Source organism: Equus asinus, chromosome 13 (assembly GCF_041296235.1).
Source record: "Equus asinus isolate D_3611 breed Donkey chromosome 13, EquAss-T2T_v2, whole genome shotgun sequence".
Lineage (NCBI taxonomy): Eukaryota > Metazoa > Chordata > Mammalia > Perissodactyla > Equidae > Equus > Equus asinus.
The window spans coordinates 25678686-25702774 of NC_091802.1; the positions used below are offsets into that span (position 1 = coordinate 25678686).

Consider the following 24089-nt stretch of genomic DNA (forward strand, 5'->3'; position numbering starts at 1 on the left):
CAAACCCTCCAGATTCTACCTTCTTTCCCCATTCTGTTACAGCTCTATACCAGGAAAAAGACTTTCCCAGAGTACGGCGTAAGTTAAAGGTAAAAGTATCAGGACTAGAACTTTTTCTTAGAATAGAATAATTGTACGTGGGTCTCTAAATAACAGACACATCATCCTTGATAAAGGGATCATCAAGACCCTTCAGAAAGGTCGCAGTGAAATGTTTGAGAACTGCTGTTTTAGTATAAGAACTTCCTAAATATGAGATTAGTGTATATTAATGCCTGTGACTTAACCAAGTCAGAGCCTCCAACTAAATGGTCCTGGATATCACCCCATTAATGCAGTTTGTTCTGTGGTTACCTATGAAGATACCTGTCATTTACGTAGTTTTCCTCTGCTGTTACATTTCTGAAAATAAAGCATGTTTTATCTATTAATTTGCTTGTGTTTTCAGAATACATTAAGATGGCAGATCACTATGTCCCAGTGCCTGGAGGACCAAACAACAACAACTATGCAAATGTGGAGTTAATTCTTGATATTGCTAAAAGGATCCCAGTACAAGTAAGAGATGCCAGTGTGTCCTTTAAAACAAAATTCAGCCAAATTACAGTTAGACACAAGGGGATATCCAGAGAAGAACTTTTAATTTTATATAAAGCATCTTTGTTGAAAATTGATCAATGCCTTTATATGGGATAACAGACAGAGAAAGAAAAGATGGAAACAATGGAATGAGTCAGAATAGAGTAAACATCATACAAACACGAGGTTTGGAAGGGTCTTTCAGAGATTCTTTACTCTATCCGTTTCACCTTCAAACCATTCCATGTAAGTAGAAGTTGCCTGCTTCCCATGGAATATTCTTGGCTCAGAATATGGTGGTATAGAAATAGGTTCTTTCTTTTCTGTCACGTTGTGTTAAGAAGTTTAGGGTAAGTATCTTAAAGCCCAAAGAGAAAAAAACTCGAGACTTGTATGACCATATAATCACTAGATATAAAGCTGGGTTTGGGTGGCCAAAGTAATCGAATCTGTGAAAGATAACCAATATTTCTAGAAAAGGCTCTATAGAGTCTAGTTGAAAGGCTATGAATTGAGTTTCTGAAAGAGCAGCAAGACTGCCTGGATCTTAATATCAGTTTCTACTTGGTTTTGACCTCTTCAGAGGTTTTGCCATAATGGACTGTTTATTGTTATTCTGTAAAACGTTTGCCAAGAATCAAGCATAGAAGCTGAATTAAGCATTAGGCCGCTGTGGAGCTATTGTACCTCATGGAGAAGGGCCAGTCTTGGTAGAGAGTAATACAGTTTATTGTGGGTTTTTTAGTATGAATTTTAAGAATGAATCATATTGTGTTCCTTTATAGGCAGTGTGGGCTGGCTGGGGTCATGCTTCTGAGAATCCCAAACTCCCAGAACTACTTTTGAAAAATGGCATTGCCTTCATGGGTAAGCCTTTCTGATGTACTGTCTTGTCAATTTTGCCCGTATTCGACTCTATATTCTGCTTTTCTTCTGTTTAATGTGTACTGGCCTCTTATTTTTTTTTTTTTTTATCGGTCAGCAACTCTCAGAGTAACCCTCTTTATTTCTTTCTTTTTCTTTCCCTTCCGCATTTCTTATACCCTGCTTATCTCTCTACATGTTGATCGTGTTTTCTGTCCCCGGGTTCTTTTCCATGAGATATAGAGGAGGCTTTGATTTCCAAAATAGTGGGCTTTTAAGACTTTGCCACTAACCTTAAGAAAACATGTGGAGAAAGGACCTATTTTTATGTAGCGAAGATAGCTGAATATTTAGGATTCCTTGGCAGTGTGCCCTTAAATGTAAATCAGCACCTTCACATTTAAGCAGATAGGTTATATAACTATGAATGAGAGCTATTTCTTCTGACTTTTCTGCTCTCCTATAGCAGAGAGAGAAATTGAGGTTATATGGCTCAAAGTTTCTCTCTGTTTCTCTCTTTTGGCTTCCTCCAAGACCAAGGAGAGTGTAATATTTCAGACTTGGATCCCAAAACTTTATAGTCCTTATTTTAGGATATTGCTAAAAAAAAAAAGAAAAAAGGACTTTATTAATCTGATAAAGTTGGATCATGAAGGATGATAAAATCAGAGTTATATTTGTCAAGAATTTAATTCAGTGTATACTTATATATGTTGAATTCTCAGTGTGTGCTAAATGCTTGCTGCATTAGGTTCTATAAAGGATAGAAAGATGATATAGTAATCTCCATAATCAAGTTTGTGTATCTCCATGATATGTGATGTAGGGGAGACAAGACAAATACAAAAATAATTATATAAAAGACAAAATGTGACAGAAATGTAGCCAAAATATTACAGAGTTCTTTTCTTGTTTTGTTTTTAGGTCCTCCAAGCCAGGCCATGTGGGCTTTAGGGGATAAGATTGCATCTTCCATAGTGGCTCAAACTGCAGGTATCCCAACTCTTCCCTGGAGTGGCAGTGGTAAGAAAGTATTTCTTGTTTGTATCTTGAGCAGAAAAGCTCAGTGGGATATTTGGGACTGTGACTTAGAACTTAGGTTTGTTTAAAATTTATTTGGATACTTGATAAGAAGTAGAGTCCAGGTTGATTAATGGTATCTTGTATCTCCTGGCTTAATAAATACACCTGTGATTTTATCATGTCTTAGGAATATAAATTTTGTACCAGGTACACAGATGCTAAACTATGATTTAAGCGATCTTGAGACTTAATTTGGAGAAACTCTGAGAAAACTCATATTCTGTAGATTTGGATCTACTCTGGGTCAGCTAGAATATTCCATAGAGATGGACTTCCTAGGCAGAATTAGTCCTGTGAACCTGCTTGGGAGGTGACCTGGATCACTAAGAAAAACCTAAAGCCCACCCATCAATGTTTGCCTGCCAGTATTTTCTTGATGTCAGCCCACAAGATGATTAGCTTTGCCTGTTTAGTACCATTCAACCTCTCATTTGTCCTTGATGCAGAAAATGAGATCTGTAGTTAACTTTTCTTCCAGGCCTGAAGGAGGATAAAATTTTTCTAAAAATAATTTATTCTTGACAAATCCCTTAAAGAGTGCCATGTGAATCATAGCTGATAACTATATGAACTTGCCTTTCTTTCGTACTCAAGCACGGGGAGCAGACATTCACTAAAACCTCTTCCAAATGGGAACGACTGTTGTCTTGAGGCTGAACAGATTTGAACTCTTGTTACTCTGGCTCTCCAGGGGGATTGTGATATTCTCTCCAGTCCTGCTGGGTCAAACAGCTTAAAATAAAAGGTTGAATTCGTTCTTGTTTGAATGGAGAGATGATAGCATTCCCCTTGTGGCTGAGTACAGGGGCATTCAGGGAGCATGGAATCATGGCTCTGCCGAGGCCAATAAAACTGCCATTTCCATTTCCAAGGGCTCATAAAGATTGAATTATTTCTCAGACTTCTGGCCCTGGGGCAGCCCTGAACACACAAATGGAAGGTATTTTGCCTGCTAGTTGCTGTGAGAAGTTTGACGTGCTTTTTTTTTTTTTTTGGTCTTGTATGTCCTTGCATTTTTATAAGTTGCTGCCTGTTAGCTCTCCTGGCTTTTTCTAGCATAAGAACCCAAATTGCGAGGTTCTGCTGTGGCTAAACACTACCTTTAACTCCAAGAACTGATCAGGGTTTTATGGCATCCTTCTTTCTCCCATGTCCCCTCAATTTTGGATAAAGATGAGGGCATTTCAAGAAGGTATAGCAGAATATTGACAAGAGAGAAGCTCTTATAGCTGCTTTTAAGTCACTGTTATCTATTACAGGTCTTCGTGTGGACTGGCAGGAAAATGATTTTACAAAACGTATCTTGAATGTTCCCCAGGAATTATATGAAAAAGGTTATGTGAAGGATGTGGATGATGGGCTAAAGGTAGGTTACTAACTCTAGGGAATGATGTCTTTCAAGTGACCAATTATAGTCACAAATACAGGGATTTGGAGCCTGGTTCATGATACATACTCATTAGGGTTGTAAGAGCAGGAGGTATAGTTTACAGAGCGAGAATTTGACCTAAGACCAGGAGATAGTTTACAGAGTGAGGATGCGACCCAGATTTAACAAAAATAATTTAAATTTGTTTTGAACAAGCTGCTCACCTGGACAGAACATTTCTTGGGTGATTAAATTGTAGCTTTAAGGAGGTACTGATTCTCATCTCCACCCTGTTAGTATGTGTGGGCTGGTTAGGGGTGGGATAGGGGTGTGTGGCCACAAACAGCACACTTTTTTCCCCTGCTTGAGTTCAGAACCAAGAAGCTAGGCAGATAGAGATCAAAATGTCAGCTTTGTTACAAATAGAGATGTTGACGAAAATGGCTTTAGTGTGTAGCAACAAATCAGATTCGTAAACTGAACGTTAGAGTTAAACAGGCTCTCTCACTGGTTACTAGTGGTGCTGGATAAGCACAGACTTCCCTCTACAGAGACAGCTTTTTACCATTCAGCTTATTGTATGGCCGAGAGCTGACGAGGAGCATATGATCTGTGCAGTGGGCTGATCCCAGAGGGGAAGAGGCTGAGCTATGCATGCTTAGTTCTTCCTTCCAAACTGACCAATCACATAATTCACTCTTTTTTCCCTTGGGGAGGAGTGAAGGAGGGAGCTGAGAGAGGCTGAAAGTGTTACATGGACCCAAGCAAAAGAAGATCTTTTCTCCAACATTACCTTTTCTTTCTGTTATATTTGTCTCCAGTTTATTCCCTTTTCACTTTTTAACTAGTTGGAAGGATCAGTTTTGCCTCCAGGTAGATTGATGAAAGAGACTATTTTAGAAAAACACAGTACTTGTGTTTGACTTGTATGTGATAAATTCAAGAGGAACACTGAATGTTCCATTAATTTTGCTCTTTTGTTTGCATTTCAAGTTAAGCATCCTGTAATGTCCTTAATAAGGAGAATTAATATTTCTAATTGAATTGCAAATGCAATATTTTATTTGCTTAATTTGCAAAAGAATAGAAGCTGTTTGTAAGGAACTATTGTACATATCAACGAAAATTCATTTTTTTTCCTGATTATAATTATAAAGTTTTCTGGTAGAAACTTTAGAAAGCCAGAAAAGATGTGATGATAAAACCACCCATAAACCCACCATCCATAGATAAATCCCATTAACGTATTCATCTATTTTCTTCCAGCCTTTTTTGATTCATAGATTCATATATTGATAATCTTTGTTAATAGACTCCCATAATTATAATTATTGTGATAATTATAAAATTAGGGTCCTACTATATATATTACTGAGAAATCCTAGGTTTTTTTCTTCTTAATATTGTATATAAGCACTTTCCTCATGGCATTAAAATTCTAAAATATTTTAAATGGATGACCTGTGCCTAGAGCTTTCATATATTTTTCAAAGGCCTACCTTCTTTCTTACTGATGGCATATGAGCTACCCTACTTTTTAAGCTCTTTTCCATTTGTGGCCATTTCTTTGATCACTTATCACCCAGTGATTGAGTTCATCATGCTAACTCTGTTTATAAGCATAGTAATGGATAGAGTTAAGAGAAATTTAGAAGAGATGGGACTATAAGTACAAGATTTTCATGCCTAATCTACTGACTTAAATTAAAATTTGAAATGGTCTTTTTCTAGTGACACATTTTTTGGATATTATTATAACGTAAACTTTAAAAGACTGGAATGTTTTGACAAAGGAATGACTCATTTTAAAATTTTGGTTAACTTTTTCTCAATTTACTTTTTGCCTTAACAGTACAGTTTGGCCATCTTTCATATTATTACTTGTAAAAACTACCTCATTCCTTTTAATAATTGCATTGTATTCTAATATGTGGGTATATCTTGATTTGACCAGCTCCCTACTTAATGGATGTGTAATTAATTTTTGAAAAATTTTAGGATCATCACCTTATTATAAAATGCTGTAAATGTGAAAAGCACATTTAGAACATATGTTGAAAATTAGTTTTCTGACTAATTTTATTAATATTTTGATATCTTGTTATTTTTCTCTTTTACAAAAAGTTGAGTGAGAAAAAACTCCTGGATACGTGAGAGTTGTGATTTGTTAAGTCTTACTTATATGTTATCAGAAGCTATACTGAGACCATCAGCTTATATTAAGTGAACTACTTGTGTCTTGTTTTTAAATAAAAATTATGAGTAGTACATGAATACCAACATACTATAAGAAATGTGAATATTACAGAAATATATATAATAAAAAGTGAAACTTTATATCTACCCATCTTCCTTTTATAAATCACCACTGGTGTCTATTCTAGACTTATTTTTTTGCACTTACATATGTGGGTGCATGAATGCATGCATAATCATATATAAACATACAGTTTTATTTTGTTTTTGACTGATATGGGGCTGTCTTAGATTGAACCATAAGAAATTGCCAATATTCAACTATTTTTTACCTACAAAAAAGGCAATTTCTATTGGTTCAAACTAATGCTACAAATATTTTTCTATTACTTATTTTTTTCACCTAATAGTATATCTTCAAGATCTTTCTATTTTACTACATGTAGACCTACAAAATGATAGCATTTTTAAGGGCAGGAAATGCCAGGTTTCTCCTTACCTACTCATATCTCCCTTGTTTCCATTTTTCTCTTCCTAAAGGCAGCAGAGGAAGTTGGATATCCAGTAATGATCAAGGCCTCAGAAGGCGGGGGAGGGAAGGGAATCAGAAAAGTCAACAATGCAGATGACTTCCCTAACCTCTTCAGACAGGTAGAGTACAAGTTGTTTTCGTTTGTTTGAATTAACATGTATATCAGAGATAAATGATTTAACTTACACCATAATTTGGATGTCCAGAAAATATTTAATTTTTTATTTTGTCTGTAACTAATCTAATCTTTTTCTCTAGCCTCTACCTGCTTATTATCAGGGAAAAAGTGTTAATGAAATGTCCAATTCAAGTTTCATTCAATTAGGTAATTCAAACAGTAGAGTTATTTTCTCTTATACTAAAAGTGCTCAGTTTCTCAGATAGCTCTTGCCTGTATAGTATGTGTGGCTCAAAAGACCTCATAGTGACAAGGAAGAATCAATGCCTTTCTACGTTTTTGTGTCCCTCTTCTGTTGGCACTGTAGATAAAGTATGTGGTGTAGTTAACTCGATCTGGATGCTCTAGGCTTGGCCAGGCCCAGGCTCTTTGTTGACTTTACCTTACTTCAGTTCAAATTGGCTGCAGGCTCCTGAGTTTCTGCCACATGTGCCATCTACCCTGCTGGCCCAGCAGTCTACACCCTAGCCTGTGCTGCATGGCCACCATACCCTGGCACAGAAACCCTATGGCAGGCGCAGATTCTTGAGAACTGAGGTTGGCTCAGGAAAACTAAACTTAGGATCTTTCTCTGCCTAACCCTGTGATTTACAGCCAATTTGATGTGGCCATACTATATGTTGGTTCTGGAGGTCAAAGAAATTATCTTTTTTTGGAATCTTAGAGAGAGAAGCTAGAGACAGGAGTTTCTTCTTCCTTGCCCTCAGAGTTACCCTCATGTTCTTGACTCACTTCTTTTTCTCCTAACGATACCCAGAAAAAGATGTCAGGCAAAGGAAAATTGCAGCACATTCTGGCCTTGTCACTCTCCTAGCTTCTCATGTTTTCTTATTTTTTCCCAGAATCTTTTACTTTGCACCATCTTTTACTAGTACCCCTAGCGACCTTTTATTTGCACTCTTTTTTTTGAGGAAGATCAGCCCTGAGCTAACATCTGCTACCAGTCCTCTTTTTGCTGAGGAAGACTAGCCCTGAGCTAACATCCGTGCCCATCTTCCTCTACTTTATATATGGGACGCCTGCCACAGCATGGCTTGATAAACAGTATTTAGGTCTGCACCCAGGATCTGAACCTGCGAACCCCGGGCCACCAAAGTGGAGCACATGAACTTAACCACTGTGCTACTGGGCTGGCCCCTAGGTTGGGATCTTGGAGCAGTAAGAATGAACTGGAAATAGGCCAGCCCTCACAGGGACTAAATCTCAGCTTCAAAACACTCAACCCTTGATTGAAGCAAGGTGTTCTAGGATTTCTAGTATCCCTAGCCACTAGCAGGAAGCAAAGATAAATTCTCTCCAGAGAAAGATAATGTTCAGAACCTCAAATTATTTCTGTTAATTTTTCAAATGTACTATCAAGCAGCCAGTTAAAAAGAAGCAGGCATATCAAATTACATGATTGAAAATCAAGAAAAATAAAAGTCGGTAGAAGCAGACCACAGAGAGTTTAGATAATGGATCTATCAGACAAGGAATTTAAAGTAACATACTTAATGTATTCAATGGAATTAAAGACAAGATTGAAAATTTTGGCAAAAAACTGGAAACCATAAAGAAGAAACAAATGAAAATTCTAGAACTGAAAATGCAATAACTAAAATTAAATCAATAGAATTTAATAGCGTATTAGATGCAGTTGAAGAGAGAATTAGCAACTGGAAGATAGGTTGGAAGAAAATTCAGACCAAAGCATAGAGAAAAGGATGAAAAATATAAAAAGAACACGTGAGAGATGATTTGCAAGGAGGACCATGATAATTCCCCCATCCCTATATACACACCCCCTTACGGTATGATTTTACCTCTCTCCCATCAAGGCGTAGAGTTTTTTCTCCCACTCTTTGAATTTTGACTGGCCTTGTGACTTGTTTTGGCCAATAGATGTGTGGCAAAAATGGTATACACGTTTTGGAGCCTTAACCTCAAGTGATCTTGTGGTTTCTGCTCTCTTGGAATGAGTCTCAGATGCCATGTGAAGAGCCCAGTCAGGCCTTCTGGAGAAAGACAGCCCACATGAAGCAGAGATGAGTTGTCTCAGCTGAGGCTTCCTAGACTTACTTGCTGACAGCACAACATTTGAGCCATGTAAGTGAAGCCGTATTAAACTATCCAACCACAGTCAAGTTTCCAGATGACTACAACTGCATGAGTGTCTCTAGGCCTAGATCAGCAGCAGAACTGCCAACTGAGCCCAGCTCAAATCACTGAGCAAATAAAATAAAATTATCCTAAGTGTCCTAAGTCACTAAATTTTGGGTGGTATGTTAGGTATCACTGCATAACTATCACAGAAATTAACATTTAAAGTTGTGATAGATACTGTCATAAAAAAGAAAGGTAAAATATGTGGCATTGACTTTGAGACTGGCCTCATATGTGGAGGCTGGAAAAATGGTGAGAAGGTTCTTAGTGAAAGCTGGAGGCATAGTGAACAAACTCTTAGTGGAGACTGGAGAGGCAGTAAAGGAATTGTTATTAGAATCTGGGAAAAAAGGTACCAATGTTCTGTAATGATGGAACAATTGCCTGAGGTAACTTGGAAGATAAAGAATGTATTTAATGAACTTGTGGACCTAGATAAAGAGATCTGTTGACAAAGTGTTGAAAGTATCTGTTGAATACTTCAGGTTGCTTATGCTAAGGAACTATGAAAGAGAAATGAGCTCAAGAAGGTGTTTCAAACTTGTTGAGTTTGAAAATAGAACTGTTTCTCATTCCCAGTTTCTCGAGCTGGCAAAAGATTCTCAAAATGACATCAGGGTAAAGGCCAAGTCAAGAATGCCTGTGAGATCCTTTACAATGTCAGAAATATTTAAGACAGTACCTGGGAGATTACCTCTCAGCTAGCAAAAAAAGGGCTTGTAAGAATCTTAAGGCTGTTGTCCTACAGCAGCCTGATATGCCTGAAGTACAGAGAGATCTGTGCAGAAAAGTTATGGATATGTCTTTTGGGGCAAAGAGTGAATCCCCCAATATGATTCATAGGAAGCCAACAAAATTTTCAGGAGACTTATATTGATGAATGCACCAAAGGGACTAAAAGAGACAGAGACAGGTCAAACTTTAAAGAGGCCTCTGGGCCTTCAATTTTCTATGAATAAGAAACAGACTGAAAAAGTTAATCACCTGTAAACATTAATCATTTCTAATAAAAAGAAATTTTTTGGAGAGCAGAGCCAGGAGCCCAGAGGGCAGAGCTAAGAGCAGAGGGAAGTCATGGATTAAGAAACCACTCCCAGGGAGCAGAATAAGACCCTAAAATAATAAGACATTCCATGCTTCTGTAGTAAGGGAATCCCACAACATGTACCCATTTGAATTTCAGAATTGCTATGGACCAGTGACTGCTGTGTATCTTTCATCCCCTCTTCTTTGAACAGGAGTGCTTTTACAGTTATCTGCTCCCCATCTCATCATTAAATATTGGGATTGTTGGGGGCAGATAACTTGTCTTTTTAGTTCTCAGATCTTTAGATCAAGAGAAATAGCACCTGAGGAGCTGTACCCAAGAAGTTTCATTTGCTTCTGGATATGACTCATGAGAAAATGGATGGCAAGCCTGATGCCATGATTGGATGACTTTGGGGGTCTTGGGAGGGGGTGAGTCTATTTTGCATGTGGGAGATATGTGACTTATTGTGGCTGGAGGGCAGGCCATAGTAGATTGTTTACAGAGATGGCTGCAGTAACTCCTCCCATCCTTATATGTATGTCCCTTTGCAATGTGACACTGCTTTTTCTCTCATTAAGAGGTGGCATCTTGTTTCCCACCCCTTGAATCTTGGCTGGCCTTGTGGCTTGCTTAGACCATTAGAATGTGGCCAGAGTGGTGCTAAATTCGAGAGCCTAGAGCTTGTGAAGCCTTGGAGTTTCTACCTTCACTCTCTTGGAACACTGCATTGAAGAAGCCTGGTCCAGCTTACTGGGGAAGGAAAGGCCGTATGCAATGGAGATGAGCTGTTGCAGTCGAGGCTCTCCAGACCTACCAGCCAACATTTACTACACAAGTCGCTAGACATTGAGTGAGACCATTCAGCCCCACTCAAGCCACCAAATCATAATATGAGTGACCCCATGGAAGACCAGAAGAATAAGTGCCCAGATGAGCACAGCATCATGAGCAATAAAATGGTTGACGTCCTAAGCAAGCCACTGAGTTTTGAGGTGACTTGTTATGTAACAAAACAGAGCATAAAGGATACAGAGCTTAAAAGACATATGGGATACATGAAATCATCTAACATCATATACTTTGAGTCTCAGGAGAAAAGAGAGAGAATGGAGCAGAAGCCATATTTGAAGTAATCTTGAAGCAGAAGCAGTATTTGAAGAGATAACAGCTAAGAATTTTTCTGAATTGATAAGAGATACCAAACATAGATTCAAAAAGCACTGTGAGTTCCACAGGACAGGTATGAAGAAAACCACATCTAAGCTTATCAGAGTAAATCTACCACCCCACTCCCCTAAAAAGAGACAGAGAAAGAAAATCCTGAAGCAGCTGGAAAAAAAGATTACTTTCAGAGGAGTAACAATAAGATTACTTTCAAAGGAGTTACTTGCAGGATAGCTGACGTCTCACAGTAGAAACAGTGGAAGCCAGAAAACATTGTGATGTTTTTAAAGTGCTGAAAGAAAATAAATTGCCAGTGTAGAATTCTGCATCCAGTGACAATATGCTCTGAAATGAAGATGAAAGTTCTTTGACTACAGCAATATCATATATGACATCATGTTAATAGGAAAGCATCTAGTCTGGAGCAAGTTGTTCATTTGGCTGTTTGAAGTTGATGACAGTATTTTGCCTTTCTGTGGGATTTGTGTGTGTGTGTTTTCAGAATAATTTGTTTTTACCCTTGTAATACATTGGATGTTTGTATGTTTTTGTATTCATCATTTAATATTGGTTGTATAACTAAGAATGCAATATCTTAAAAATAGATGAGGGCATGAACTATATTTTATTTATTTTTGTATTACTGATTAACACAGTCCCTCACACTGCTAGGCATCTGCCTATTGAAATTGAAGTAGCTTATCATAGAAAAAAATGCTTACCACTTAAGAATTTGTTTTATTTCCTTTTCTAATATAGGTTCAAGCTGAAGTCCCTGGGTCTCCTATATTTGTGATGAGACTAGCCAAACAATCTCGTCATCTGGAGGTACAGATCTTAGCAGATCAGTATGGCAATGCAATCTCTTTGTTTGGTCGTGATTGCTCTGTACAGCGCAGGCATCAGAAGATTATTGAAGAGGCACCTGCTGCTATTGCTACTCCAGCAGTATTTGAACATATGGAACAGGTATGTTTTAAAAAAAATCAGTGTACTCTTTTCATTAGGGACAAAGAAGAGAAATGGTTTGGGATCTTTAATCTTATTTATTTATTTTTTTTAACAAGCTCATGGTAAGCAAGTAGTTCCATTTTCTAGATTGATTGTCGTTGAATCTTCAGGTGAATTTATTCAAATCCATTCTCTCTTAAAAGGTCCTCTAAATTTCTTTTTTTGTTTCAAAGATTGGCACCTGAGCTAACATCTGTTGCCAATCTTCTTTTTTTTTTCTTCTTCACAAAGCCCCGCAGTACATAGTTGTATATTCTAGTTGTAGGTCTTTCTGCCTCTGCTATGTGAGACGCCACCTCAGCATGGCTTCATGATTGGTGCTAGGTCCCCACCCACGATCTGAACTGGCAAAATCTTGGGTCACCAAAGTGGAGCGTGCAAGCTTAACCACTCGGCCACAGGGCTGGCCCCCCTCTAAGTATCTTTAAAGTTTACATATTCTCTATTTTTGTATAGAAAAGAATCCCCCAACAGTTTTGCAGGGTCCCTTGGAAATAGTTGTAGTTTAGAGGTCTGAACATGGTCTTTTCTGGAATTGTGACTCAGTCTTCATTTTATTGGAGACATATTTTTCATCTCTTTTTTCTCTTGAATTCTAAACAAGCTAAATATGTGGTCATCTGTGTTGGAAGTTTAATTCCTCTGTGTGTGTGTGTGTGTGTGTGTGTGTGTGTGTGTGTGTGTGTGTGTGTGTGTTAAGATGTATTCTTTAACTGCTTTAAGAAAGAGGCCTCCAAAATACAGTGGATTAAACAAGGTGTAAGTTCTGTTTCTCTCTCTCATCATAGTTCAAAGATGAGCTGGCGCCAGGGACCCAGGTTTATTGGTCGGCCATTCACTAGAAAAGGGTTAGCAAAATACAGCTTGTAGGCCAAATCCAACCTACCACCTGTTTTTGTAAATAAAATTTTATGGGCATATAGCCATGCTCATTTATGTATTATCTATGACTGCTTTGTCACTGCTATGACAGAGTCAAGTAGTTGTGACACATAGTATATGGCCCACAAAGCTGAAAATAATTACTGTCTGGCCTTTTCTTGAGAAAGGATGCCACCCCTTTCTCTAGGGTGTCATCATCTTCCTGATTAAAGCTTGCTCACAAGAGTATGTTTACATTGTAGTCTGTGAGAGGGAGAAAAGAAGGACATGGAGGGCAAGCATATAAAAATATGATCTAGAATTCACACGTATTACTTCTGCTCACATTCCATTGGACAAAATTCAGTTACACAATCACACCTAGTTGCAAGAGATGGTAGGAATTGTAGTCACTTACTGGGTGGCCATATGCTCAGCTGAAATTCAGGAGATTCTGTTACTAAATGCAGAGAATTAACGATGCAAAGAAAAATTACTGGAGAACATTTAATAATCTGCCTCAGTCTTTTCCTCTTGCTCTGCATTATCCTTCCACACCCTTTTTCTTTCTTTAGAACATACTTAGTCTTTCCCCAAAGAAGACAGCCCAAAGTCCCATCCAGTTATTACGTTCAGTTCAAAGTCCAAAATATCTACAGTCCTCTCCATTAACTGTGCTTGTGGCTTTTCATGGGCCAGTGACCTGAAATATAAGTTATCCACCGCTTGTCATTCCTCCTTCCCCGATATACCTAATATACAGTGGTAGAATAGGAAGAGGATAACTCCCATTTAGAAAAAAGAAGAATGAAAAATACACAGTAATCATTGGTCCATAGCAGTTATTGAATCTTTCTAGGCAGGAATTGTGGTGATTTCCTGCCATGTCATGGAGTAATACCTCAGTTAGCCGTCTGGCTGCCCCTGGTTCTCCTCTCTGGAAGTAAATCCCTTGCCCATCATCCCAAGCACCTGGCTTGGTTCTCTAGGAAGTTCTTCCTTGTTCAGTTTTCTCTGTGATTGGGTTTTGGAGACCATCCCTTCTTTGGCAGAGCTTTCACAGGTCACTTCGTGCTGGTGCAGGATTGGGCCACAAAATTTATGCTAATTATCTGTCACAGGCTTTTGAAGGCCAGGTTTATTATTTGTTTAGAAATACAATTTCTTCAAAACTTAGTAAGGTTCTGGACTATTTGCTTCCAGTCTGCTTGAGGGATGAGTGACCACACTCCACGATTTCTAGATAAATAACTTTTTCTCTTTTATTTGATCTTTGACATTGGGTTGCATTGGGGTGAGAATCTACTTCTAGTTTTGGAGTATGAAAGCTGTTAGTTTTTTCAATTTCTGACTGTTTCTAACCATTTTTCTTAGGGCTTAGTTGGCGTGTTATCTGCATTCCAAGTTATTGTAGGAGACAGTTTACCAAATGTTTTGTTATAACAAGGAGGCCACCAGCTTTCCAGTTTGCAGCGTTTCCTTGCTACCCACTACCTCATTGCTAAGCCAGCATCACATATTTTCATTTTTTTTAAATAGCAGCATCCTACCCAAATTTCATAATTTGGTTAATGTACAGGTTAAGCTGTTGTAATAAAGAGATCCAAAAAATACAATGACCCAGATATGATAGAAATTTATTTTTCCTTCCTATCATAATCTGAGGTGACCTCTCCAGGGCTGGTAGGACAGTTTTGCTCCCTGAGGCCATCTTGGGATTCGGGTTCTTTCCGTTTTGTTTTAACCATTCTTAGTATGTTCTCATTGGCATGGTTGAAACTGGTTTGTAGCATCATGACCATATTTCAGTCCATAGAAGGGGAAAGCCAGACATAGAGGACAAGCAATTTCCTTGTCAAAAGATGATTCAGGGATTATGCATATCACTAACTGATGCTGATATTATATTGGTCAAAACTTAGTCACCAGCTATAAGAGATGTTGGAAAATCTAGTCTCTAGCTGATCGCCATGTTTCTAGGAAGACTACTAGGAATGCTGGAAGCTAGAGCTCAATGCTGGAAGCTAGAGCTCAATGAAGAGTCTTGCCACAGTATTGTTTTGCCTGCATGTACTTATGCCTTATAGGGTGAGGTTGCCCATGATCCCAAGTGAAAAATACTGTTTTCCCCCAGCTTTGATTTGGCTTTGTCATCCATGACCAGGGATCTTATGTAATAATCAGAGAGGGTGAAATTTATTTTCATGTCCTAAAAGCCTTTGGTGGTCCTTATAAACACAGGATATTTGAGTCAGGGAGAGGCTATAGATAAGCAGTGGTCCACCAGCTGGACAAATGAGATATTTACATTTGTTTATCTTTCTTCTTTGAGTGTGCTGTGAAACTTGCCAAAATGGTTGGTTATGTGAGTGCTGGGACTGTGGAATACCTCTACAGCCAGGATGGCAGCTTCTACTTTCTGGAACTGAACCCTCGGCTACAGGTGGAGCACCCTTGTACAGAGATGGTGGCTGATGTCAACCTCCCTGCAGCACAACTTCAGGTGAGTCACCCTGATCTTGGCCCAAAGAGTTGCCTAGAGAAGTTCTGAATGTCAGAGATGCCTGAAAAACTGGTTTAACCAGTGTCTTATAAGAGAAAAGCACCTCTTAGCTGAGTCTCATGTAATGTTCATCTCTCGTGCCGTGTGGGTTGTGATGTGTAGGTTGGTTTTCCTGATGTCGTACAAGTCTAGGAATATTATTATATTTTTTATCCAGACACATCTGATTTAAACTGTCATCTTTCAGAAAAACTTTCAAAGTAATATGCTTTAATCAGTTGTTTTAATTATAGAAAACCTTGCAAGTTTGTAATTGTCCTCTACACGTTTTTACTGGTATTCTATATTGGAGCAATTCCACATGAGAGTGATGATCAAGGTTTTTCCTGGCAAAACTGTGGCAATACACATTTATATTTATAGTATTTAAAGTGGTAGCTGTCAATATTATTTTCTGCATTCAGCTCAGGAAACAAGTGTTAGGGGATGCAGTAATAGCTAATGATGAGGTTTGATATTATTTGTGTCTAACATATTCTTTGGGACATAACATAACATTGGGAACCTCTTCTGGATTCCAATTAAGGACTAAAGATTGATTGATTGATTGACAGATTGATTGACAGATTGATTGATTTGATTTTTTTTCCCCCCCAGTGGTTTGTGGGGATAATTATGAGGTAGTTATGATATAGTTAAGACTTTTTAGCTGTCTGAACTTTTTGGATAGCCATTGACACTGACTCTTCCCTTGGATGTTTTCATTCTGATCCCTTGATGGAGAAATGACAATCGAGGGAAATTCATGTCCTATTGCATTAGGAATTTGGAACTTTTTAAGGAGTGGGAAGTATTTAGCAACTTAATCTGCAGTGACATATTTTGTTTCAAGTAACATAGAGTTACTAATTCAATGGTTGTAGAATACAATCTATAAAATTAAAATGTTTTAGATGGTGGCTACTAAAATGAAAAGCCTTGTAGGTAATCTGATAGCCTACACATTTTAAGGAAAGTAACTGTGAAAAGTGAGTGATGTGTGTTTTATTACGTTTTAGATTGCCATGGGAATCCCTCTATACAGAATCAAGGATATCCGTATGATGTATGGGTTATCCCCCTGGGGTGATGCTCCCATTGATTTTGAAAATTCTGCTCACGTTCCTTGCCCAAGGGGCCATGTTATTGCTGCTCGGATCACTAGTGAAAATCCAGATGAGGTAACCCATCACTTAAAAGGTTTACACTTTTATTTTTCCTGTGAACTTTAATATTAAGATAGTATCTGAGGGCATACTTCTGAAATATCTTGGGGCTTCGTCTGGGGAGGGAAATTTATGAGGTTTCATCAGAGCAGACAAGTTAAGTGATCACTCTTCCATTGGTCATTTAATCCTACTTTAGTTACTGTAGAGTCCTCAGTGGGTTTGTAGCAGTGGATGTTGGCTCTCAAGTCTTTATGATTATTGTGCATAATTTTGTTTCTGCTTTTGTATGTGATTAACACAGAGCCTAAACAATGAGTACATAAATGTTCTCTTCTTTGGAAATATAATACAGTCTCTCATATTCTTCATTCTCTAACAGGGTTTTTTTTAATTTTTAATTTTTTTTCCCTGACAGGGTTTTAAGCCCAGCTCAGGAACAGTTCAGGAACTGAATTTCCGTAGCAATAAGAATGTTTGGGGTTATTTCAGTGTTGCTGCTGCAGGAGGACTTCATGAATTTGCTGATTCTCAGTTTGGTCACTGCTTTTCCTGGGGAGAAAACAGAGAGGAAGCAATTTCGTGAGTATAATATCATTTGATTGCATTTTTAAAAATAAATTTGTGCTAATCTTCAGTGAAGATGTGAGCGAGGGAATGAGACTCGTTTATCTGCTACAAAAGTACTGTCATGGACAACCTTTTTGAAGAAATACATCTTCGGTTGTACTTACGTTAATGTTGTGTTAAATTATGCAGTGTTTGGCAGAGGTTTTTCTTTTTGTTGTTCTGAGCCTTTTCAAGTATTTCTGCTTTCAAATATTTTTGATAAACTTATGAAAATTATTACTTTAAAGATATCATATTTCTCCATAGAAACAATATTGTTATTGGAGAGAGGTCGATTCTTGACCAAGAGTTTGGCATCATATAAATCACAGATAAGATCTGTTATTAGTCACCAAAATAAAGGTATAGCTGTAAATGTCCTATAGTCATTTAAAATAATAAACTGAACTGCTTGTTATATGAAAATGGCATAAGAGAATTGTCCACATTGTTTATATAAGAGAACTCAGTGTGCAATGAAATATATACACAGCTTATACAAATATAACTAATGTATCATAAGTGTTATTAGTTAATATTGTATTAAACATATACAGTAAATTAATAACAATTAAAAAGTAGGGCTCTAGGGGTAGTTTTGACAGTTTAGGTATTTTAGAATATCCAAAATTCAACTAGTTCCTTGTATTTTTTAATTGTCTGTTTCCTTCTAAATGCCTTCCTGTGGCATTTAATGCCATTCCTTTGACCTTTGAACTATACACATAGACTAGCAATCCATAAGTATTTATTAATAATATTGGTCTTTAATAATCTTTTTAGAAGTAGGGAAGTCTCAATTTTTCTCTATTTTGTCCTCTGCAATTCTTCCCATTTATTCAAAACTGTAAGTGGAATTTTTCAAAATTAAAGCAATGCCACCAGAAAAACCATCTGGTATAAAGTTGCCCTTTTTTTTTCTTTCACAGCCATATCCTGCTTTGCTCAAGTGAAGAAGGTTTACGCTAGAGCTTGCAAATCAATGACTTTCTGACAAGTCACAGCCACAGATGTGTTTTGATTGGCTTACAGAATGTTAATTTTTTAAAATTGCCCATATTTAAAAATTGGGAGATGGAAATAAATATATGGATTTCTGCCTTCTCTAAAAATAGGATGATAATGACACTGTTGGTTTTATATTCCACTTGGCAAAAGTTAACTGAAGCTTTGTGTGACTGCTTCTTTTAATTGAGAAGCAGTAAAAGTAATGAGCAAGTCATTCCATAGACGTCGAAAATGCAGCTTAAAAAAAAACATTCTAGGGGCTGGCCTGGTGGGATAGTGGTTAAGTTCATGCCCTCTGCTTCAGAGGCCTGGGGTTTGCAGGTTTGGATCCTGGGTGCAGACCTACACACTGCTCATCAAGCCATGCTGTGGTGGTGTCCCATATACAAAGTAGAGGAAGATTGGCACAGATGTTAGCTCAGGGACCATCTTCGTCAAGCAAAAAGAGGAAGATTGGCACAGATGTTAGCTCAGGGTCAATCTTCCTCACCAGAAGAAAACAAAACAAAACAAAACTCTCACATGCAGTGTCAGGCTAATACCTGACTGTACCCAGCCAGTTGCCTCATTGTATGGAAACCTTTATTTTATTTTATTTTTTTAAGGAAGATTAGCCCTGAGCTAACTGCTGCCAATCCTCCTCTTTTTGCTGAGGAAGATTGGCCCTGAGCTAACATCCGTGCTCATCTTCCTCTACTTTATATGTGGGACGCCTACCACAGCATGACGTGCCAAGCAGTGCCATGTCTGCACCCAGGATCTGAACTGGCGGACCCGGGGCTGCTGATGCAGAACGTGTGAACTTAACTGCTGTGCCACGGGGCCAGCCTCTGGAAACCTTTAAATTAAAGTATTAGCATGTGTCCAAATTCATTGAATGGTATACTTAAAATAAGTATGTTTTATTGTATGTAAATTATGCCTTAATAAAATAAATAAAGTGTAAGGAGAGGAGAATTATGCCCTAATTCTAGTTAGCAGTAAACAAATGGAATAATGGAAACCCAGTAAGTGAAAGCTGAGGATAGTTTGCACATAATTCGTTCTGTACTGTGTGTAATGAAATGTATGTGATTTGCTGGTGCACTTAGGGTAATACCAGAATTCATAAGTTTACTGGCTTCTTGCAAATTCTCCTATCTGGAACACACGTAATGAACACACTTACGTTTGTACTGTCATTTGTTCTTGGAACTGTCTGTCTCTCTCTCCTCCTTCCTAAGACTCCAAAGGAATGAAACGATTCTTTAAAATGATTGAAAAACACTAAACATTTGTTGCTAAAACAGATCTGCCTTTGTTCTTCTCCCAGAAACATGGTGGTGGCTTTGAAGGAGCTGTCTATTCGGGGTGACTTTCGAACTACAGTTGAATATCTGATCAAATTGTTGGAGACTGAAAGCTTTCAGTTGAATAGAATTGACACTGGCTGGTTGGACAGACTGATAGCGGAAAAAGTACAGGTGTGTGTTTCTCTGTTTGCAGAAACAGCTTCTGGGATTGGGGATTTTGTTTTTTTTTTTTTTAAAGATTGGCACCTGAGCTAACAACTGTTGCCAATCTTCTTTTTTTTTTCTTCTTTGCTTTTTCTCCCCAAATCCTCCCAGTACGTAGTTGTATATTTTAGTTGTGGGTCCTTATAGTAGTTGTGGCCTGTCGGATGCCGCCTCAGCATGGCCTGATGAGCAGTGCCGTGTCTGCGCCCAGGATCTGAACCTATGAAACCCTGGGCTCCCCAAGCAGAGCGCGTGAACTTAACCACTCGGCCACGGGGCCAGCCCCTGGGATTGAGTTTTTATAGACTTGTTGTATGATCAGTCCATGTCACTAGGTAAAAGTTATTTTATTCTAATGTGAGTGGTTCTTGATCTACTTGGAAAAATTTAGGAGTTAGTGTAATTTTAGCGCTGTAAGAGTTCTTGTGCCTGTGTTATGCAGTCATTTTATATGTTCTAGTGTTACTTCCTGGGATATATTTGAAGAGAGGAGTGTAGGGATTGAAATGCTTTCTCTTTCCTCATTTGATGCTAAATCTGGTTCAGTTACCAACTTTTACATTTGTCTACCAAGTGCTAATGAGGGGCTTCATTTAAATCGACAGAGTTACCCCTTGTTCCTGAATTGCTGGAGTATTCTGAATTACCCAAGATTTTGTATAAAATCATTAGATTCACGTAAATTATCTGAAGGTCCAAATTTTGGTTATATACCATTTTTCTTTGAGATTATCAATAGCCAGATCTTTGTACCTTTTTGAATTTATTTCTGACAATAGCTTGCTTTTGAGCTGCTCTTTGATTGGCTCAGTGGAAATCTTGGGGAGAGTGAAGGGGAAGATGTTTTTCATCTCTGTTCAGGTGAGGCCTCTATTCAAATTCTAAAAGTAAATGTGTTTTTATCTAAAAAATCAGTTTGGGGCATAAGACTGGAGGTTCTCAATACTGTCTGTTTCTTCACAGTATATTTGAGCCTGATTTAAATTGAGGGGCCATGGTGCCAAGTGACCATGCTTTTGATCTGCTCTCTTTTTCTTCCTTGTAGGCAGAGCGGCCTGACACCATGCTGGGCGTTGTGTGTGGGGCTCTCCACGTGGCAGATGTGAGCCTGCGGAATAGCATCTCTAACTTCCTTCACTCCTTAGAAAGGTAGGCTTTGTTTCTCACAGACTGTGCAGGCTGACTGATGGTCCTGAGTGCAAGACTAAAGTTCAGAGACCCATTTATTCATTTCTCTGTTCTTGGCAGCTTGTGAGTGCTACCTGTTGTTAACTGACTATGGGGCAGGGGAGAGAAGGGATATAGGATTTATGGCAAATTATTTTAGAGTTCTAACTTCTGATTCTAGAAATTAGCTTACACCACAATTAGAATAGGTTGCTTTTTAAAAACTGGAATCCAGCTGAAGTAAACATTCAGTCCTGTACAAGCATCAAATCTCTTCGAACCTGGTGATGAAAATCTGGTATTTTTCTCTTACTTTGAACCCTGAATATGTCCTATATTACCTGCAACACCTTTCAGGAATTAATACTTGAGGCTGATATTCAAGATGGCCTCATGAGTCTTTCAAGTAGAGGATCAGATGGTATGGGGCTAAACTAATTTCTAACACTGGTTTTGGAGACTAAGCTGTGCCTTTGAGTCCCAGGAGGAATTTTCCAAGAGGCTAATCATTTTAAAGCACTTTAATCACAGGCACTTTATTTCCTTCTGTGTTGTTAGACTTATATCAGCTCCCATTTGAGGTGTCTAAAAGGAAGAAAAGAAACAAAATTTTAAAAATTGAACCAAGATTTCAGTTATTCAAGTCTTACGATAAATATCTTTCAATATGTTACTCTCATGGACTAAAACCTTCAGCAGCTCACATTACCCTTCTGTATCAAATCTAAATCCCTCAGTGTGACTTTCAACTCCCTATAGACTTCGGCCCTTTTTTAGCAGTCGAGTCTTACTTATTTCTGTTTCTCAACATGCAATCTCTAACCTAGTTAAATGGTTTTCCTACTGGTGTACAAATGTATCACGTGTAATCTCCTCTACAAGCTCCCCACTCCTTTTTAACATGTTTTTTTCAGCTTGTATTTTTAAATAGTTTCAGACTTGTAATAGAAGAGTTGCATGAAAGTACAACTTCTGCATATTCTTTGCTCAGATTCTCCGATTATTAACAACTTGTCACGCTTGCTTTATCACTCCCTCTATTATTATCAAAAGTCTTTCTTGAGAATATTTCCCTCCTTGGCAGTGTCCTTCCCTTTCCCCTGTTCCCAGCCATGGCCTACTGCCTTTTGTTTTTTTAAGACCCCAGATAAAGTCCCAGTTTATAGGAGTAGGTGAGGGTTGATTATACTGGGGCTTTTTTTTAAGTTTTAATTTTGTCTATTTTTAAAAACAAGTAATATATTCACATGGTTCAAAATTCAAAAGGCACGAAAAGGTATATAGTGGAAAGTCTCCTTCTTATCTCTGTTCCCTGGCCACTCAGTTTCCTTCCCCTTAGTCAACCCATATTACCAGTTTCTTCTTTAACCTTCTAGGCTTATTGTAAACTTATATAAGCATATATATGTAATATTCTTCTTTCCACCTCTGTTTTTTTTAAAAGATAATTGGCAGCATACTCTAAAACTGTTCTATACAATTTCACTTGCTTTCTTGACTTAACAGTGTATTTTAGAGAGTATTTCATGTTAGTACATAAGACTTCATCTTTCTTTTTAATGACTACATAATATTCCATTACATGGCTTTTTCATAATTTATGTACCAGTCTCTTGCTCATGGTCCTTTAGGTTGTTTCCAGTTGATAGTCCAGAAAATGCTCTAATCAATAACTTTTGAGATTCCCTTATAAACTTTTAGAACTTTCTAGAAGTGTCTCTCACATTGTTGTTCTTTCAGGGGTCAAGTCCTTCCTGCTCATACCCTTCTGAATACAGTAGATGTTGAACTTATCTATGAAGGAGTCAAGTATGTGCTTAAGGTATGCTGAAACCCACTGAAGCCTACAGCTTGTTTTTTCTCTTTCTTTGTTAGCTTGCTTTCTATAGGTCAAGAGACAGGAAGAAAGTTTGATTTACTGCACGGCTGGGTATTAGTGAAGTTACGGTCATTATTTGTGTCAGTAGCCTGAAGCGGTATGATTCTATGAAATATTTAAGTTGTTTCTCAACTTGACTTCTGCAGCCAAGCGTTAAAGGGGACAGAGAGCAACCAGAACAGGGAGAGGAAGCATCTAAGGTCACCCTATTTGCTTGCAGCAGGGCTGAGCCATGCCCACAGACTGATGCTAAGAGCACCAGTGCCATGAATTTTCTTCTTCTCTGACAGACCTTCCTTACCTATATCTTTGAGGTATTGAATTTTTTCTGAGACTCCACCTGGGGACACACTGACTGTCCCTTCTGGTTCTTGTTCCCTATAGGTGACTCGACAGTCCCCCAACTCCTATGTAGTGGTCATGAACGGCTCGTGTGTAGAAGTAGATGTACATCGGCTGAGTGATGGAGGACTGCTCTTGTCCTATGATGGCAGCAGTTATACCACGTACATGAAGGAGGAAGTGGATAGGTGAGTGGCTGTTTGAGGTCCATTTGCTGGTCATTGTATCAACCTTTCCTCTCAGCAGTCACTAGCTCTTGGGATTTTTCAAGGCCTTTTTTGGTGCTCTTTTTTTTAATATTTTATTTTTTTCCTTTTTCTCCCCAAAGCCCCCTGGTACATAGTTGTATATTCTTCGTTGTGGGTCCCTCTAGTTGTGGCATGTGGGATGCTGCCTCAGCGTGGTTTGATGAGCAGTGCCATGTCCGTGACCAGGATTCAAACTGATGAAACACTGGGCCGCCTGCAGCGGAGCACGCGAACCTAACCACTTGGCCACGGGGCCAGCCCCCGGTGCTCTTTTTTTAATTAAAAAAAGTGAAACAGTACATGCAGTTACCAAAAATTTCAAGAGTACAAAAAGTGTTTACAATGAAAACGTTGTCTCTGCCACTCCATATGAGTAGACAATGAAAAATAACTTCCCCTCTTTTTAAGCAACCGTTGTTAACAGTTTCTTGCTATGTGCATATGCAAGTTACATATATGTACATATGGTGTTTTCTTTTAAATACATTCACAAATAAAAATAACCTTTAGATACTGTTCTGCACCTTATTTTTTCCCTTTAAGATATGTTGTAGACTGTTCAACACCAGTCGTTCAGTATTGTTGTGATATTTAAATGAGTAAATGTGTAGAGTGCTTAGAAC

At 38.2% G+C, this 24089-nt stretch overlaps 1 protein-coding gene across 9 annotated transcripts in view; it reads left to right on the forward strand.

The window, feature by feature from the left end:
- ACACA (acetyl-CoA carboxylase alpha) overlaps nt 1-24089 on the forward strand; it is a 267372-nt gene that overhangs the window by 98008 nt on the left and 145275 nt on the right. For all 9 annotated transcript variants that reach the window (XM_044745744.2, XM_070482836.1, XM_070482837.1 and 6 more), the window contains 13 exons: nt 449-558; nt 1365-1446; nt 2368-2466; nt 3786-3892; nt 6632-6742; nt 11897-12106; nt 15342-15512; nt 16571-16732; nt 17136-17299; nt 19647-19797; nt 20876-20979; nt 22738-22819; nt 23261-23406. In XM_044745744.2, coding sequence (XP_044601679.1) covers nt 449-558; nt 1365-1446; nt 2368-2466; nt 3786-3892; nt 6632-6742; nt 11897-12106; nt 15342-15512; nt 16571-16732; nt 17136-17299; nt 19647-19797; nt 20876-20979; nt 22738-22819; nt 23261-23406 — 1699 coding nt within the window. The remainder of the gene's footprint in view (nt 1-448; nt 559-1364; nt 1447-2367; nt 2467-3785; nt 3893-6631; nt 6743-11896; nt 12107-15341; nt 15513-16570; nt 16733-17135; nt 17300-19646; nt 19798-20875; nt 20980-22737; nt 22820-23260; nt 23407-24089) is intronic.